The 18,763-nt window shown below is 46.0% G+C and overlaps 1 protein-coding gene across 3 annotated transcripts in view; it reads left to right on the forward strand.

The window, feature by feature from the left end:
- Positions 1 to 5,569: 5,569 nt before the first annotated feature.
- Positions 5,570 to 18,763, forward strand: part of LOC137561638 (potassium voltage-gated channel subfamily KQT member 1-like) — a 104,424-nt gene continuing 91,230 nt past the window's right edge. For all 3 annotated transcript variants that reach the window (XM_068272948.1, XM_068272947.1, XM_068272949.1), the window contains exons 1-2: positions 5,570 to 5,664; positions 17,319 to 17,811. In XM_068272948.1, coding sequence (XP_068129049.1) covers positions 17,489 to 17,811 — 323 coding nt within the window. In that variant the 5' untranslated portion in view covers positions 5,570 to 5,664; positions 17,319 to 17,488. The remainder of the gene's footprint in view (positions 5,665 to 17,318; positions 17,812 to 18,763) is intronic.

Below are 18,763 nucleotides of genomic sequence, written 5' to 3' on the forward strand. Positions count from 1 at the left end.
CAGCCGCCCCCCCCCCCCCCAGACCCCGTGCGCTGCCTGGCCAATCAGTGCCAGGCAGCTCTATGGGGTGGATCGGAATCCCCTTTGACGTCACGACGTCGATGACGTCGGTGACGTCATCCCGCCCCGTCGCCATGGCGACGGGGGAAGCCCTCCGGGAGATCCCGTTCTTTGAACGGGATCTCCGGATCTCCGATCGCCGGCGGCGATCGGAGGGGCTGGGGGGATGCCGCTGAGCAGCGGCTATCATGTAGCGAGACTTTGTCTCGCTACATGAAAAAAAAAAAAAAAATTAAAAAAAAAGATTTGCTGCCCCCTGGCGATTTTTTTGCAAACCGCCAGGAGGGTTAAACAATACTGGTTGCCTGGCAGTCCCCCTGATCCTGAGTCTCAAATACTTTTAGCCACAAACCCTGAACAAGCATGCGGCAGATCAGGTACTCTGACACGGGATTAGCCAATATGCTAGTTCCAGGGCAGTGGCGTAGCTAAGGAGCTGTGACCCTGATGCAAGTTTTACTATGGGGTCCCCAAGCACTCTATACACAACAATTGATATGGCGCACCAAAACCTGCCAAGGACAACGCAGTGTTAGAGGAGCAAGAAGGGGATGGGGAACAGTTTGTTAGTGATCACTACTATTCAAAGTCTCTATAGAAGTGATTTATTACCAGCACAGGACCAATAGAGAGCTAATACTGTAGTTGAGGGAGGGCCCTTCGGGGCCCCTCTGGCCCAAGGGCCCCAATGCGGTGGCTACCTCTGCATCCCCTATTGCTACACCACTGTTCCAGGGTATTGACACTACTTATGCCAGAAGATCGACAGAGCTGCCATGCAATTGGTATTGTTTACAAGAAAATAAATATGGCAACCTCCATATCCCCTCTCACTTCGGGTTCCCTTTAATCATTTATGCCGCGCGGACGTTGCTAGAGCCGCAGGGACACGCTAGTCACATCCCTGCAGTTTGGGGGAGGGGTTTGCAGGTGATCTGGCAGGTAGATGCCCGCGATCGCACTGTTACCAGGAGCAGAGGGAGATTGGCTGCAGGGGACAAAAGTCCTCTGTGCCAATCCGTACATTACCGCTGAGAAATTAATAAACACTGTTTTTGTTCAAGCAATTTTCACCAGTTTGTTCTGTGATTTCTGCCGGTTTCCGACACCCAAACGTTAAATTTATGAATGGGAACCATGTGCCCATTCATTCATCTCCCCGCCGACACTGTGATCCTCGGCTGAGTCACTTCCCTAGTAACAATGTAGCAACACATTGTTTCCTATGTAGCATACTTGTACGCTACATAGAATTTTGCTATTGTGGCCAAATAGTAAAATACACCTACTGACTTTAGAGGGAAAAAAATATATAATATCTATGTCAATATGGCATATAATTGTTAAATAATGGGCTAAAAATTAGTGATAGATATAAAACTAAAAAAATCCACCTTTATTTCCAAATAAAATATTGTCACCATACATTATAATAGGGATATAATTGTAATGTTGCAATAACTGGGACAAATGGCCAAATAAAATGTGTGGATTTTAATTATGGTAGCATGAATTATTTTAAAACTATAATGGCTGAAAACTGAAAAATAATAATTTTTTTCTTATTATTCCCATTATAATGTATTTAGAATAAAATAATTCTTAGCATAATTACCACCCAAAGAAAGCCTAATTGGTGGCAGGAAAAAACAAATATAGATAATTTCGTTGTGATAAGTAGTAATAAAGTTATTGGGGAATGAAAGGGAGGAGTGCTGAAATGTGAAAATTCCTCTTGTCCATAAGGTGAAAAATACCCACGGGCTGAGTCAGAACCTCTGACGAAACGCGTAGGGCGGAGCTACGTCGGACGCTGCTGGCAAGGAACTAATTCACAAAGAGGACGCGGGGACTTCAAGCTGCAGCTGAACGGAAGGTCACCCGGGACCCTACTGTTTTACATGCGCTTACCCAAGTCTACGTTTGTGAGTGGATCTGATAATTTTAATCTGTTTATTAAATGGTTTTACGCTATGAATTGTTGCTTTAGTCGTAGATTGACACGGCTGATTTGACTCCTTTGGATATTGTATCCCCCCTGTGATCAATCCCACCTCCGGAGAATATTGGAGGGTGACGGGGTGAGTGCAGACATTGTGGGGGAGTGTCAGGGTGCTCACCTGAGGTGCTACTTAAAACATATATCTCCACGGTCAATTGGCCATTAGTCTATTACGGTGGTGGTGGCTTATGGTCAGTAACGGAGTTACGCTATTGGTCTTTTTCTTCTCTCCTTTACATGTGACGCGTTGGCCCTATATGGATATATGATGGAACCTGGATGCTTGTACCACTGATGAACGTGGACTTGTGACTGTTTTCTACCTATATAAGGTTATATAATCATGACTCCATGGTGTGAGGCCCTGAGCGCTGCTCATTTATGTAACTGACTGAAATGGTTAAATAACAGATTGGTACATGTTGTTATATAGATTATACATCTTTCAAACAAAAGAGGAGTATTCATTGAGTAACCTGCGTAATGCAAGTAGCATTTTGAAAGATTATGCGTGGAAGTCAGTGTAAGATTATGCGTGGAAGTCAGAGGTCAGTGGAAGATTCTGGTAGTGAGTCGCCCTGTAACCATTAAACCGTCTGCGCATAAAGAGCTCCCCGTGGGAATCTGAACCTCTGCGCTGGGTATAATTAGTCGTAAGCCCTGGGGACTGTTTACAGATGCATTCGCTAGTGTCATTGTGCCGATGAAAGGCAAGGGACGGTGTGAGGCTGCTGTGTGACCGCTCGGATCAGGTGTCGCTTCCCAGGGCACAGATATTATATGAAATTCCTCTGTCACTTGACTCTCACCCAATTACTCTAAGTGTGCTATCATTGTCTTACGTGTGGGCACAGCGCGGGCGGTGCGGGGGGAGGGGGCACGACATGCTGGAAACAGAAGGGAGGGGGGGACAGTCACTGTACACTGTGACAGGCCAGGTAGCGGAGAGTCCAGCAGGGGACCTCAGTCACAGCGTCAATGTAGGCTGTGAACTCCTGGCTCGGCTGCCAAGTTTTGCTTAAAAATCACTTTGGAGGACAATTTATGAAACAATGAAGGATGGTATCACCCGGTGTTACCTTTGATTTACCACATTTGGCATTGTTAAATTGCCACAGTTTATAAAGTATATCCGCCATATCGGTTTATTGATATCTTTACCTGTTTCAGACAAGACCCTTTGAACATCAGCACCCCCCATTACGGTACTTTGTGAAATGGAAAAAAAAAATCAAAAAAGCGCTTGGCATAATTTCCCGTCGGTTTGTTACATTGCGTCTTCAGCTCCTAGGGAGATAAAGAAATTGTGAACACAGCCAATGCTAAAAGCTACCCACAGCATATCGGAAAATTCAGTTGACCACAAAGTTTGTGCAATCGATGGTATACCCATTGAGATAAACACTCCCATTCATCTCAATGCGGAACGCAGTAGATCCCCATGGTAAACAATGTGCACAGACGCCGGCAGCCATCCATCTGAACCATCCTCAATGCAGAAAGGTTTTAACAATTATGGTGGAGGATCGTGAAGAGTTAATTAGGCCTGTTTTACATGGGAGGCTGAAGATGGTGCATTCACTGCCAGTCAGCTGCTCCCATGCACCAGCTGGGCATTTACCAAAGCTCAACATGAACCATGGAGACACAACTCGTTCTATGGAGTCACAACTGAACACGGACATAATGCACACTTTTTTATTGATGATGGGTAACACCACCGTGTGCCAAACGATGAAATACATGAGGTTACAAACACTTCCATTGGGCTGCATGAAAATGCAATAAAGAGGCAGTCATTGCATGCCTCCCAACTTTCTGAGATAAGAAAGAGCGACACTTAAGCCACACCCCTGCCACACCCCTAATCACGCCACCGACACACCTCTAGTCATGCATACCATAGAGATTTCATGGGAAAAATATGTTATTTTATAATTCAAAACACACTGGTCCTTTCTATCCTGGTACATTTTCCTCCATATTAACAATTAAAAATAAGAAATATATTAAAAGGATAGGAATAAAGTTTAGAGTCAACACATTTTTCAGTAGAAAAATAAATACATTTACTAAAACCTGTAGATCAGTCCTGAAAGAGGGACAAATGAGAAAGAAAGAGGGACAGAGATGTCACTCGCCCCCTAGTGGCCGGACCGCTCAATGCCTTCCAAGCTTTACACTGGGACACTGGATCTGGGTTCCCAAAGAGGGACAGTTGGAAGCTCTGCAGTGGTGAGGAGGCTGAATATCCTGACAGGAGTGTGGAACAGGGCCAAATTACGCAAGATTCTCATTATTTTACAGAGGCTGTAATGGTAAGAAAGTATGCTATAAAAGCACACAACCATTGTAGTGTTTAGATACAATCTATATATATATATAATAGGCTACGTGCCTCAACCTTCGAGCAAGAAGAAGAAGTATCGCCCTGCCCCCAGGGCCGGTCCAAGCAGAAGAAGGGGCCAGTCCAAGCAAGAAGAAGAAGAAGTAGCGCCCTGCCCCCAGGGGCGGTCCTAGACTTGCCGCCGAGCTGGAGGGTGTCCGCCGAGCTGGAGGGGGTAGCGGGCAGGAAGGGGTTATTGGGCACAACGGCGGGGAGGAGGGTCGGACCCCCCTCCTTCACCTGGGTCCCCCATCTGCGCTCTCCCCTTCTAGCTTAAGTTGAGCAGCAGCCGCCGCTATTAGTAAAAGGCAGCGGGAGGGGATGACTCACCTCTTCCGCGTTCCAGCGTGCGTTCCACTGTCGTCATTTCCTGCAATGCCGTCCACTTACATTACAGTGGGCGTTATTGCAGGAAGTGACGACAGTGGAACGCACGCTGGAACGCAGAAGAGGTGAGTCATCCCCGCCCGCTGCCTCTTACTAATAGCGGCGGTTGCTGCCTCAACTTCAGCTAGAGGGGGAGCGCAGATGGGGGACCCAGGTGAGGGAGGGGGTCTGACCCCCCTCCCCGCCACGAAATTAAGCTGGAGGGGGAGCGCACATGGGGGACCCAGGTGAGGGAGCCCCCCTCCCTCACCTGGGTCCCCCATGTGCGTTCCCCCTCCAGCTTAATTAATATTGGGTATTGGGCACAGCGGCGGGAGGGGGGTCGGACCCCCCGTCCGACCCCCCTCCCACCGCTGTGCCCAATACCCCCTTCCTGCCCGCTACCCCCTTATGCGGCGTATGCTACGCCGCGGGTCGGCTACTTTTATTTAATACAAAATAGTTATGAGGTGGACCAGGAGACGGGGTAATGCCAGTATGACTCTAATAGGGATGCTAATAATTATATTGATGGTAATTTTTGATTGTACATTTGATTGTTCCTTTTCCAAACTGTATGTATTTACATAAAATTAGCATACATCAACTCAAAGTGATTAGCATCCTACTGACTATCCCTAGGAAGCTGGAATAGTAGAAGCTCAGCCCTCCCTGGATGTTAGAAGCCCCACCTTCTCTATACCTCCTAGTTTCCTTGAGTACAGAGGAAATGACATCACTACTGCCTGGTGCCTGCTACAGTAGTACAGGCCAGTGAGGCCACCAGTGTGTGGACTGGAGGAGTATTACTGAGATGCAGCTGCCAGTATTCTGTATCTGGACATGCTAGGTAAAGGAATTTAGCATAGCTTTCTGGTGCACTCTGATCAAGTCTGAGGGACAAAATGCCAGACAACTGTACTATGTGTCATTAATTACTGCTTTCTGCTTCAGTGCCAACACATTAGGCCCCTTCCTCAAATCCCCATATGAGCATCTCATATGTAGCAAACCTTGCAGAGAAGAATATCATCAGTGTTATCAGCTGATATGTGACACTTTGATTTTCTGTTAATCTTATTATGTACAGTGAGGTAGCAATAGGGATGCAAGGGTTGCAACCACACAGGGGCCCACTAGTGGTTTCCCCTCAACCACAGTATTAGCTCTTCAATGCTGCTATGCTGGTGATGATCACTTCTATATATGCAGGTTTTGTTGCGCCGTGTGGATGTTATGTATAGAATGCTTTGAGGCCCAATGTAAAACTTGCACTGGGGCCCATAGCTTCTTAGCTATGCTACTGATTATGTAGCTTCTGTTTCTTCTATAAACAAATCTGTCATCTACTCATACTGATCACATGCTTCTCCATAGGTTCTGCCAGCAGGCAGCACTATCACATATTGACATGATGCAAGCTGTGAGAGAATCCTCTGAGTGAGGTCAAGTTTTACTGTGGATACTAATAATACAGAAAAGGGACTCACAATAGCGTTTTTTTAATGGTAAAATATCAGCAGTCAGAGCACTTCTTAGCATAGGATGGATTGAATGATGTCAGTCAGACATGCTTAAAGGAAAACTTAAGTCAACTATAAAAAATGAGATTTACTCACCTGGGGCTTCCCTCAGCCCCCAGCAGCCGATCGGTGCCCTCGCAGCCCCGCTCTGACGCTCCAGGACCCGCCGGCGAACACTTCCGGTTTGGCCGTCACCGGCCAACAGGCATGGGAACGCGAGTGATTCTTCGCGTTCCCAGCCTGTATATCGCCCCCTATGCTGCTATTGCGACCAGCTGGCCGCAATAGCAGCATAGGGGGCGATATACAGGCTGGGAACGCGAAGAATCACTCACGTTCCCATGCCTGTCGGCCGGTGATGGCCAAACCGGAAGTGTTTGCCGGCGGGTCCTGGAGCGTCAGAGCGGGGCTGCGAGGGCACCGATCGGCTGCTGGGGGCTGAGGGAAGCCCCAGGTGAGTAAATCTCATTTTTTATAGTTGACTTAAGTTTTCCTTTAAGGGAAACCTGAGACGTAATGCTGGGAATACACGGCTCGATTCTGAGCCATTTAGATGGCTTGATAGATAATATCCGATCTCCCGCCCGATCGTTTCGCCGCTCAATTCTGCATTGAGGACAATGGAAAAAGATGAGAAAAACTATCGGAAGATAAGAGAATCGCCTGCAGAATCGAGCGGGAAATCAATTGAGCGGGAGAATCGAGCGGCAAAATCGAGCCGTGTAAGCCCAGCATAAGGATATAAAAGTGTTATACATACCTGGGGCTTCTTCCAGCCCCCTCCACACTGATCACTCCTACTCCTTGTTTGCCCGGTACAAGCCCTGTTAGCTTGGCCAATATCCAGTCGGGTGTACTGCACATGCCCGGCCACATGCGTAGGCCCCGCTGTGCTCCCGTTGCCGAGAGAGCTCTGCGCCTGCATAGTACTACGCAAGCGCAGAATGCTCCCAGCGAGAACTGCGCCGACTGGCCAAGCTAACGGGGCTTCTACTGGGCAACGAGGAGGCGGAGAAAGACAGCGTGGAAGTGATCAGTGTGGAGGAGGCTGGAGGAAGCGCAAGGTATCTATAATATATCCTTACATCTCACTTCTGCTTTCATAAAATGTGTCTCTCCTATAATCTCACAGTATAGCTGCTGGCGGGCTTTACAAGGAAGAGATGTGACTGAGAGCTGTGAAAGAGAATTAATTCAATCATGTGGGCAATATAACAACACATACATTACAAACTGACAGCTTAATCCCCCCTCATATTTATTAGAGAAACAGTGTTATCCCATATCCAAGCTTCTCCCTCTTAGTAATAACATTCCTCAAATATGGATGCAAGCTCTGCACTGTATTGGGCTCTGCACTGTATTGGGCTCTGCACTGTTTTGTGCTCTGCGCTGTATTGAGCTCTGCAATGCATTGCACTCTAGACTGTATTGGGCTGTGTACTGTGCTATCCTCTTTACTGTATTGGGCTTTGCGCTGTATTGGACTCTATGCTGTATTGCGCTCTAGGCTGCATTGGGCTTTGTGCTGTATTGGACTCTGCGCTGTATTGCAAGCGTGAAGGTAAAGTCCATATCCTGGTCGGCACCTCTCCATTGCCAGTCACGCTTCCCTCAGGGCTTGTGCAGACTTCATTCATGTTGTGTGATCTGCATAGAAATATGAAAGCCCATAGACTTTCACAGTAACCTGCACACTAATGTCGTGCCTCGGGAAACATACTCATGTCTAATGGCCCATTGCACTGTACCTTCAATGCTGCAATGCTGGTAATAATCACTTCTATATATGCTTTGAATAGTGGTAATCATTAACAAACCTCTGCTTACACTTCTCATGCTATGGATGTCATTGGCAGTTTTTGTGGTATAGAATGCTTAGGGGACCCAATGTAAAAATTGCACTGGGGCCCATAGCTTCTTAGTTACGCCACTGATTATGTTGCTTCTGTTTCTTCTATAAATAAATCTGCCATCTACTCAAACTGATCACATGCTTCTCCATAGGTTCTGCCAGCAGGCAGCACTATCCATGGGAAAGAATTGATGCAGTCTGTGAGAGAACCCTTTGAGTGAGGTCAAGTTTTATTGTGGCTACTATTAACACAGCAAAGGGGGGCTCACAATAGTATTTAGCTGGTAAAATATCAGCTGTCAGAACACTGCTTAGCATAAGGTGGAATGAATGATGTCAGTCAGTCCAGACATGCAGAAACTCACTTCTGCTTTCATAAAGTGTGTCTCTCCTATAATCTCACAGTAAAGCTGCTGGCGGGCTTTACAAGGAAGAGATGTGACTGACAGCTGTGAAAGAGAACTTTAATTTAATCACGTGGGTAATATAACAACACATAAAGTACAAACGGACAGTTCATTCCCCCAATATTAGAGACGATAAAACAACGAGGAATTGGACAAGTCCCCTTTATGGTGCTGTCTGGCGATGTCTTGATTAGCAGCTCTCAGGGTCCACTAGATACTATATAAAACATACAAAAGAGAAAGAGTGCTCTAATTATCTTTAAAAAACAGAAAACGTTTGCCCTGCTGTACACAGGTCTCACCTGGTTTTGATGGGCTGTCATGAATACAGCCTAGAATTTGCATAGAGACTGGAGCATCTTCACGCCGGTCAGAGGGGAGGCGTGTGACATCATCAAGAGTGAGAGGTGGGGTCAATATTAGAGAAACTGTGTTATCCCATATCCAAGCCACTCCCCTTTAGTAATAATAACATATCTCAAATATGGATGCAAACTCTGCACTGTATTGGGCTCGGTGCTAAATTGGGCTCTGTACTATATTGCACTCTGGGCTGTATTGAGCTGCAGGTTGTATTGAGTTCTGTGTTGTTATTGCGCTCTAGGCTGTGTTGGGCTCTGTGCTGTATTGCGCTCTAGACTGTACTGTGTTCTGCTCTGTATTCCACTCAAGGCTTTATTGGGCTATGTTGGGCTCTGTGCTGTACTGGGATTTGCATTGTATTGCACTCTAGGCTTTATTGGGCTCTGGTGTTTTGAGCTCTGCACTGTATTGCTCTGTCAGAGTAAAGTGGCCAGTGGCATAGCTAAGAAGCTTTGGGCCCCTATCAGGCCTGGATTTACATCACAGGAGCCTACAGGCACAGATGTCCTGGTACCTTGGACTTTGCCCTCTATGAACCTACAAACTCCGGCCGAGCTGCACCACAAGTGTGCTGGCTGTCCCAGTTGTCACTTCTCTCTTACTTCCCTTGTCTGTAGCTACAGGTTTCCCTTAGCATTATGTAGCCAGAGGTACCTTCAGTATTAAGTGGAAGCTACTAGTGTTTCAGACTGAAGGGAGATCTCATCAGTGGAATGCCGAGAGCTGGGTGAGTAACCTTTCATTTACGCTCTGCTAGGGACTCTGCATAGGAAAAGAAGGAGGGAGGTGCTTGGGGAGGGGAGTGAGCTGCCTTTCCAACATCAGTCGCGTGTAGGCACGTGCCTACAGTGCCTTATGGTAAATCTGACCCTGGCCCCGGTGCAAGTTTTACAATGGGGCCCCCCAAGCACTCTATACATAACAATTGATACAGCGCACCTAAACCTGCCAAGGACAACTACAGTGTCAGAGATGCAAGAAGCGAATGGGGAACAGTTGAATGAATACCACTGTTCAAAGTATCTATAGAAGTGACTATTATGAGCACAGGACAATAGACAGCTAAAACTGTAGTTGAGGGAGGGCCCTTCAGAGCCCCTCTGGCCCAAGGGCCCGATGCGGTCGCAACCTCTGCAACCCCTATTGCTACACCCCTGAAAGTGGCCCTGGGCAATGTAATAGATTTGGGGCCTCCTTGTGGTCCTTTTGGTAAGCTGAAGTGGAGCGTGGTCAGAGAAGGTGGCAAGTGGGCCCTTTGACACCCACTAGGCTCCAGGCACCTGCCTAGGTTGCCTGGTTGATGATCCTGCTCTGCGCTTGTGCTGTATTGGGCTTTGTGCTGTGTTGGGCTCTAGGCTGTATTGGGCTTTGTGCTGTATTGGGCTCTAGGCTGTATTGGGCTTTGTGCTGTATTGCGCTCTAGGCTGTATTGGGCTTTGTGCCGTATTGGGCTCTAGGCTGTATTGGGCTTTGTGCCGTATTGTGCACTACGCTGTATTGGGCTCTCCGCTGAATTGCGCTCTAGGCTGTATTGGGCTCTGCACTATGTATAGTAACTATGTTAATTAACATAGTAGCGGCTGCTAGTGAAGTATCGCTGTTGAGAAACTTCACAGGACCGCCGGCATTTAAAGTTACATGCGTTGCTATGTAAGCATGGCGCATAACTAAGGAAGGCATGCCCTATGTGTTGTATTGACCTCTACGCTGTATTGCGCTACAAGGCTGTATTGGGCTCTGTATTGTAATAGGCTCTGTGCTATATTGGGCTCTGCGCTGTATTGTGCTCTGTGCTCTATTGCGCTCTAGGCTGCATTGGGCTCTGTGCTGTGTTGCGCTCTAGGCTATATTGGGCTCTTTGCTGTATTGCACTCAAATCTGTATTGGGCTCTGTGCTGTATTGCACTATAGGCTGTATTGGGCTCTGCACTGTGTTGCACTCTGAGCTGTATTGGGCTCTGCACTGTATTGCGCTCTGGGCTGTATTGGGTTCTGTGCTGTATTGCGCTCTAGGATGTATTGGGTTCTGTGCTGTATTGAGGTCTGCGCTCTATTGGGCTCTGCACTGTATTGGGCTTTGTGCCGTATTGCGCACTAGGCTGTATTTGGCTTTGCACTGAATTGTGCTCTAGGCTGTATTGGGCTCTGTGCTGACCTCTTTACTGCATTGGGATCTGCACTGTGTTGAGCTCTGCGCTTTATTGCACTATGTGCGGTATTGAGCTCTGCGCTGTATTGGACTCTCTGCTGTATTGCGCTCTGTGCTGAATTAACCTCTTTGCTGTATTGTTATAAAATGCTATATTGAGATCCAGTGACGGACAAAGCCAACAATGGGCCCCTGTGCAAAAATAAATAAATTGGGCCCCATGTGATTGGGCGCGGTCATAACAGATCATGGTTGGCTCCAAACAATGCCGATAAGATAAAAGTACATGAACCCAGGTCACATTCCCTAGGCACTGTATTAATGTAGCACACATTTTAAACTTGTATATGACTGGGGTACAAGTTATGACCACTGTTTCTCTTAAGTTTTAGAGATAAATACATGGAGAAAAGCTTAAAGGATAATCAGGCCCTAACTGGTCCAATGGCATGGGCCCTAGAGGACATGGGGCCCCCGTGCAGCTGCACGGTCTGCACGAGCCTATGTCCGCCTCTGTTGAGATCTGTATCGTAATAGGCTCTGTGGTGTATCGGCCTCTGCGCAGTATTGCGCTCTAGGCTGTATTGCACTCTAGGCAGCATTGGGCTCTGCACTGTATTAAGCTCTGTGCAGTATTGGGCTCTAGGCTGTATTGCGCTCTAGGCTGTTTTGGGCTCTGTGCTGTGTTGCGCTCTAGGTTGAATTGAGCTCTTAGCTGTATTGCACTCAAAGCTGTATTGGGCTCTGTGTTGTATTACGCTCTGTGCTATATTGGGCTCTGTGCTGTATTGCACTCTAGGCTGTATTGGGCTCAGAGCTGTATTGCATTCTAGGCCATATTGGGCTCTGCACTGTATTACGCTCTGGGCTGTATTGGGCACTGTGCTGTATTAGGCTCTGTGCTATATTGGGCTCTGTGCTGTATTGCACTCTAGGCTGTATTAGGCTCAGCGCTGTATTGCATTCTAGGCCGTATTGGGCTCTGCACTGTATTACGCTCTGGGCTGTATTGGGCACTGTGCTGTATTAGGCTCTGTGCTATATTGGGCTCCGCGCGGTATTGCACTCAAGGCTGTATTTGCCTCTGCACTGTATTGCACCCTAGGCTGTATTGGGCTCTGTGCTGTATTGCATTCTAGGCTGTATTCGGCTCTGCGCTGTATTGAGACGATTGTAAGACTGATATTAGAAATGATTTCTGCAGATTTCTTTTCAATATTAACTGGTGCTTGGTGGTAGACCAGGTGAGCTATTCATATCAGGTGGATATGGATCATTTACCTGACCTACCACCAAATGAACAGTCTATACCGAGCTGCCCATTGAAAATATGCATGTCTAGCAGTATCAATTAATTTTCTTTCGATATTCTGTTTGTGTCAAGAACTGTGTGCACAAAATGTTTGTGCAGCCACGTTGTACTACCCAACCCTTTAACTCCTCCTTTAAATGTCCCTCCCCTCTGTCCTAAGGCTTAGAGTGGATTAACGCGACTTGTGCCCTTGTGATATCTTTTCCCTACTTCATTCACAGCGCCTCACTAAGGCCTCCATGATGCCATGTCACAAGGGGGTTGGGGTAATATAGCAAAATAAACTGTGGGTGTAACAAACAATTGACTAGAGACCCCTACTCCTGGGGTCTTACAATCTAGACGGATGAAACACAAGCATAGCTAGTTAAGTCACTGTATAAAATGAGTTCCTGCGTTACATTCTGTAGCAGTGTTCTCCCCGTTTTTTTTAAGATAGGAAGAGCATGAGAAGGCGGGCCGATGACAACCAGGTGCTCACCAAAATTAGCCGGGTGGAGCACCAGGCTGTCATCATCTCGCCTGCTCATGCTTTTCCTATGCTGTAAGCAAAGCTGCGCAGAGAAGCACCAGCCCTGCATTCCCCCACCCAACCACTTTTTTATGCCACCTGCCTGGGAAAAAATGCTGGGGAGAATACTGCACAGGTAATAGAAGATGATTTCGCACCTTAACCCTCCTGGCGTTACAATAAAATCGCCAGGGGGGGCGGTGCAGCACTTTTTAAAACATTTTTTTTAAAATCATGTAGCTAGCCTAGCGCTGCAGAATAATATCCACTATCGACCATACTTCCTATGGATAACCTGTCAAAAATAAATGATTATCAGTCAATAGTGAGCTGATGTAGAGATCGTTAACAGATTTACAGTAATTGGAGTGATCAAACCTGACTGAGAGCTCTTTAACACTAAATGTGATTCTGATTTCCGAATTTGATGCGATTTTACATGCAATTTCAATTTTTGATGGGATTTTAAAAAGTCCTGCTTGCTGCCCTTTTCTAAGTTTTTTTGAATAGCATCCAGTAAAAATCGGAAATGTGATTTGCATTGTACAAAAAGCTGCAAGCTGCATTTTTTTTTCTGCGTTATTCTTGTGTTGCTAGCATCCAATGAAAATAGCAAGCGCAAATCGGAACTGCGATGTATAGTGTTCAGACGATGTATATCGGTTTTTGATCTGTCAGCGCTGCATTTGCGGTTTAAAAAAATTGCTCCCATTGACTTGCATAAAAATCGTGGCACAATCGCAACGATTATGATTTTACCACGATTTTTATGCAAGTCAAGGATACGTTTTTTAAAAAAACGCAGATGCATCGCTGACTGATCAAAAAGTGCTCTGCGGTGTGTTTCAGGCAAGAAGCCGCAAATATGAAACTGTGTATAGCGAGATTAGCAATCTATTCACAAATAAAAAGGATAAAAAATAAGTTGCTTTTGTTTGACTTCCATTACGAAGCCCAGCTTGGGAATTGTGGTACTTATGGGACTTGTAGTTGTCCAGCGGATGGGCAGTCACCATGAATGAGGACAGCACAGGTGTTGCACTTGCTGAGTACGCAGGGTGGCATTTGTCACTCTGTGCAGGATGGTTAGGGAGGGAGGTGGCACTGATGAGCCACAGGGAGGAGGGGACAGACTCAGAGCCTCCAGCCACAAGGCAGACAGCTCCGCACACCCACAAGCAGGTGCTGCATGAGACATGGATGGCTGATGCATACTATGTATACCAGTCTCCCAGCAACCGAGGGGTTAATGGCAGAGCCCTGCAGAGATCACTGAAGGCTGGAGGTCCCTGGATGTCACTACAAGGGAGGACAGGAGGCTGCAGGTAATGTCTTCTCAGGGAAACTTCCTGCACTGGTGGAAGAGTGGATGGTAGTTGGGGGCTCAGTGTGCAGAGGTTTGCAGTGGTGCAATATCTGGCTTGGAGGGGAGAGGAGGGGTGTGCTTTTAAGTTTTACGCATACACTTGCAGCTATGCAAAAAAAAAACAAAAAAACACACAGATGTCTGGATGGGGTGCGAAAGTCTGCAGGGGTCACGGGATGCAAATGTCTGGAATGAAGCGATAGCCTGCAGAGGACACAGAGTTAGGATGTCTGGGCGGATGCAATGGTCCGCAGTGCAGATCTGTGGCATCACACTTACCCGCAGGGGGCGCAAGGTACAGAGGTCTAGGTCGGTGCAATAGTCTGCATACTGCGCTACTGGTAAACAACAACAACGTTGGCTGGCACGGAGTAATGGCATTAACTAGTCGGCATGCCAACAGCTTGGAGGGCGCAATGTTCTGCCTGTAATGGGTTCTCTAAATTGTTTCAGTAATTCTTAGGTTGACGTTTATTTATATATTCAACTTTTAAGATACTGGTCCGATTCCATAACCTTTTTGGTACATTTTCTCTCAGGACATATTTTGTCATGTCATCTACAAAGTCCCATGTCCGCAGCGAGCAGGTGAACAAGTACTAAACTGTAGGTAAAAAAAAGTTATATTAAACTTAAAGCGGAAAAAAACCCTCATGAGGTAATGAATTGTATGTGTAGTACAGATAATGAATAGAACATTAGTAGCAAAGAAAAGAGTCTCATATTTATGTTTTCAATTATATACGGTAGCTTTTTTTTTTGTTTATTATAACATTGCAACATTCTGTCATAATTGCAGTTATATAAGCGCACTTTGACTTTAAGCTATAAAACAAAGCAGAAATATTGACCCTTTGAACTTCCCTGTAGTAAAACCTTATCTCAAGCTGTCTCTGGCCCAGTGCACACCAAAAACCTCTAGCAGATCTGCAAAACGCTAGCGGTTTTTGGAGCAGGTTTCAGAGCGATTCTAGGCATGTTTAGAGAGGTTTTCTAAACATGCCTAGTGTTTTTGGGAGCATTTTTGTGTAGCACATTACAAATATTGTTACAGTAAAAGATGTTACTGAGCAGCTACTGTAACAAAAACGCCCGAAAAACTGCTTCGATCTAGCGTTTTTCAGAGCAGTTTTTCACTTTCCTATACTTTAACATTGAGGCAGAAACGCCTCAGAAATCTAAAAAATGCTGCAGGACAGGAGTTTGCATTTGTGGAAATAACAACCCGCTCTGGTGTGCACCAGCCCACACACTGTTTCTTGCCTGTTTAAGTGTTTCAGAAAACAGAATCGATCGTTTTTCGAATCAATTTTCTGATCATTTCTTAACAAAAATCAACCAGAAAAACTACTGGAAATCAAATCAGACCTGTCCGAAATAATCAATTCAACCCATCTGATGGAAAATTGCATGGTGTGTACCAGGTATAGCCATCATGCTGGGCATAGTAGACACTCATTGTGCATCTAACAGCACATGTCTATCACTAGAGAGGCTCAGATTGGGCAAATCACACAGCAATACTAAGTCTGTGCGACATTCACAGTGCACACGTTGCGTTTGTGTGTAACGCGTTGCGTTATTAGAAAGTGCTGCATGTTGTGTGTTGGACTGTTTGCACATGCTCAGTAATGTCTTGGAAACATACTTTTCATTGACTGTATACTCTACTGTATGCGACTGTAATGGGGCATTAAGTTGCGTTGCAACTCTTTGGGGACATTGCGTTGTCATTTGTGCTGAGACTTTAACGTTGCATCAAAAAAGCCACGTCCCACTGTGAAAGAGGCCTAAATGACAGCAAAACTGCCACTGAAGTGACAAAGTTTTGTTAACCAATAAGATTGTTAAACGATGCAGGATGTAGAGGGACATGCTGTAGACTTCCTGAACACATTGTTTAGAAATCGTTCGTAGCTCTGTACACACTGCTGACAATGAATGGTTCTCTGCTGAAGTGATCCATCATGTCGGTTCTTTAGAATGCCCAAGCACCATCAGGGGTTGTGTATTTTTGGTCCCCTTAAGCCTTTGTGGTCCAAATGGGAGAAATATGGACGCTTCACACATTATTCTTATGTATAAAGCATCACACCCCCTTGAACAGCCATTTTTCTAGCAGAGTCAGAACACCGACTTGTCCATCATCAGTATGGCCCCTTGCACACTGCATGCAATTCCAATTCCGAGTTTTAATTGTTTTTTACATGCGATTCCGATTTGTAATCGTTACTGAATGCTGCATTTTTTTCTGTGTTTTTCTGTTGATAGCATTCGGGGAAAATCGAAATCGCAAATCGGAATCAGAATCGGAATCGTAAATCGGATTTGCAGTGTGCAGGGAGCCTTAGGCAGAGGATTAACATGTTTTTAAAGAGAAGACAATAATAGCAGCCTCCGTATTCTTGTCCAGTGGCGTTACTAAGGAGCTTGATGCCCCAGTGTGAGTTTTACATGGAGCCCCAAGCACTCTATTGATATGGAGCCCCAAAACCTACCGAAGACAACTGCAGTGTCAGAGAGGAGTAATCACAGTAAGAAAATAGCTTCAATGCACATCATCATTGTGTTCATTATCAGCATAGCACCGAAAAAAACCCTAATAAGATGGCTGAAGTAGGACCCCTAGTGGCCCCCTCTGGCAACCTCTGCATCCCCTATTGCTATGCCACTGTTCTTGTCATTCCCAAGTATTTTTTGTACTATGTAACACACTCATTGCATGGTGGTGCAAAGCACACTAATAATCCATTGCAACCAATCAGAAATGATGTTGTGATGGTCTCACTACCCAACAGGTGCATTCTGATTGGTTCATTTGAGTTTCTGCACTTGGATCATGCTCATTGGTTGTACTTAATGAAACAGGAGCAGTGATGTATTTTGTCTTTATCATAATGCAATTTATTCATGTATTTATTTCTCTTAATGTTATATTTGCGATTGTTTGGTGCTCTTTCACCCCTCCGTTTTACATCTGCGAGGTTCACTGACCTTGTGTTGTTCTCCTTGTTCCAGAGCTATGAGTGACAGCGGGTGACGGCAGGTGACACCGGTTGACACATCTGTGATCCTGTCTGCGGTGGCTCTGAGCAGTACTCTGATAAGAGGGATCAGGTCCCGCGGGAGTTTGCAATCCAACACCAGCAGCTGAGGATGTGAAATATTGATCAGGAGCAGTCTGCGCCATGTCGCGCAGTTCGGGGGAGAGCAGGGGGCTCCCCCTCTACAGCTTTTACGCAGCCCCCCCTGCCACGGACCCTACGCATTACTCCTCAGTGGCCCTTGGCCAGGATCCCCCCCTAAACAATGGCTCTGGGACCCCTTGCTCTGCCCAAGATCCCACACTGCAGGTGAGCAGCCCCCCCGGGGGCGTGAAAGAAGGCCAGGCTGACTACTCCCCCAAGTGCTTCTACCGCCACTACTTGACGCGAACCAGCATGCAGGGCGACATCTACAACTTCCTGGAAAGACCTAGCGGCTGGCGTTGCTTCATATACCATTTTAGCGTGTGAGTACCTTTTCCCCACTCTTTGTGTTATTGTGTATAGCGCAGGCTGGCGCTCTCCCGTACCGGTCATTGGAGACCTTCCAGTCTCCCTCTTATCTGGCAGGCCGGTCTCCTGTCCTTCCCCTGTCTCCATTTCATTGATAGCACTCTTACTACCTCCTCTGTTACACCAATTGTCAGATTGACAATGCATAATTCAGGTCTTGGCTGGCGAGATTGTAAGCGCTCCTCGGAAAATAAAGGCAAATGCTTATGTGTAACCGGCGATGGCAAGACGGTCTACAATCACTCCTGTGAACTGAACCGGGCACGGAAGGCTGGTGCCTTTTTAAAGTGGTCTGAAACTCCGACATAACATTCAATAAAAATGTGTTTTCCTACTTTTTATTACTCATACAGTTATCATATCTGCTTTTGTGCTTAAATAATATTGTCTCTTTACAAATTACAAGTTTCCAAAGTGTAGTTTATCTTGCCCTGAAACCTGTCATTGCATTTTATTCAAACTGCTATTTATTATATATTAACATCTTTTAATTATCTGTTCTGAGCTGTTTGCATGCTTGAAGCTTCACAGAGAGGTTCACAGAGAGCTCCTTTTCACTTTTTACACTGTATTTACACACATGTATCAACTTGGAATTTAAACAAAGATACTGTTATCTCCAGTTTGGATACGGATTTGAAGCTGAATAGCAGGACAAAGTGCTATGTTTAACCATTTCAGTGATGTTCTGCTAAAAAAAAAGCATTCTGGGATAGTAGCTTTCAAGCTGTGAGTAATCTTTTAGAGCAAAGTAGAAATGCTGACTTTCAGACCACTTTAAGGGGTGGCATGTGCCTTGGGTGGTAGGGAATCAAAGTATATATTGGGTCTCAGACAGTAGGATAGTCTTGCTTTTTCTTGCGATCTAATAGCCTTTTAATGTCATTATTATTACTGTTACTTATT

This window comes from Hyperolius riggenbachi, chromosome 3 (assembly GCF_040937935.1).
Source record: "Hyperolius riggenbachi isolate aHypRig1 chromosome 3, aHypRig1.pri, whole genome shotgun sequence".
NCBI lineage: Eukaryota > Metazoa > Chordata > Amphibia > Anura > Hyperoliidae > Hyperolius > Hyperolius riggenbachi.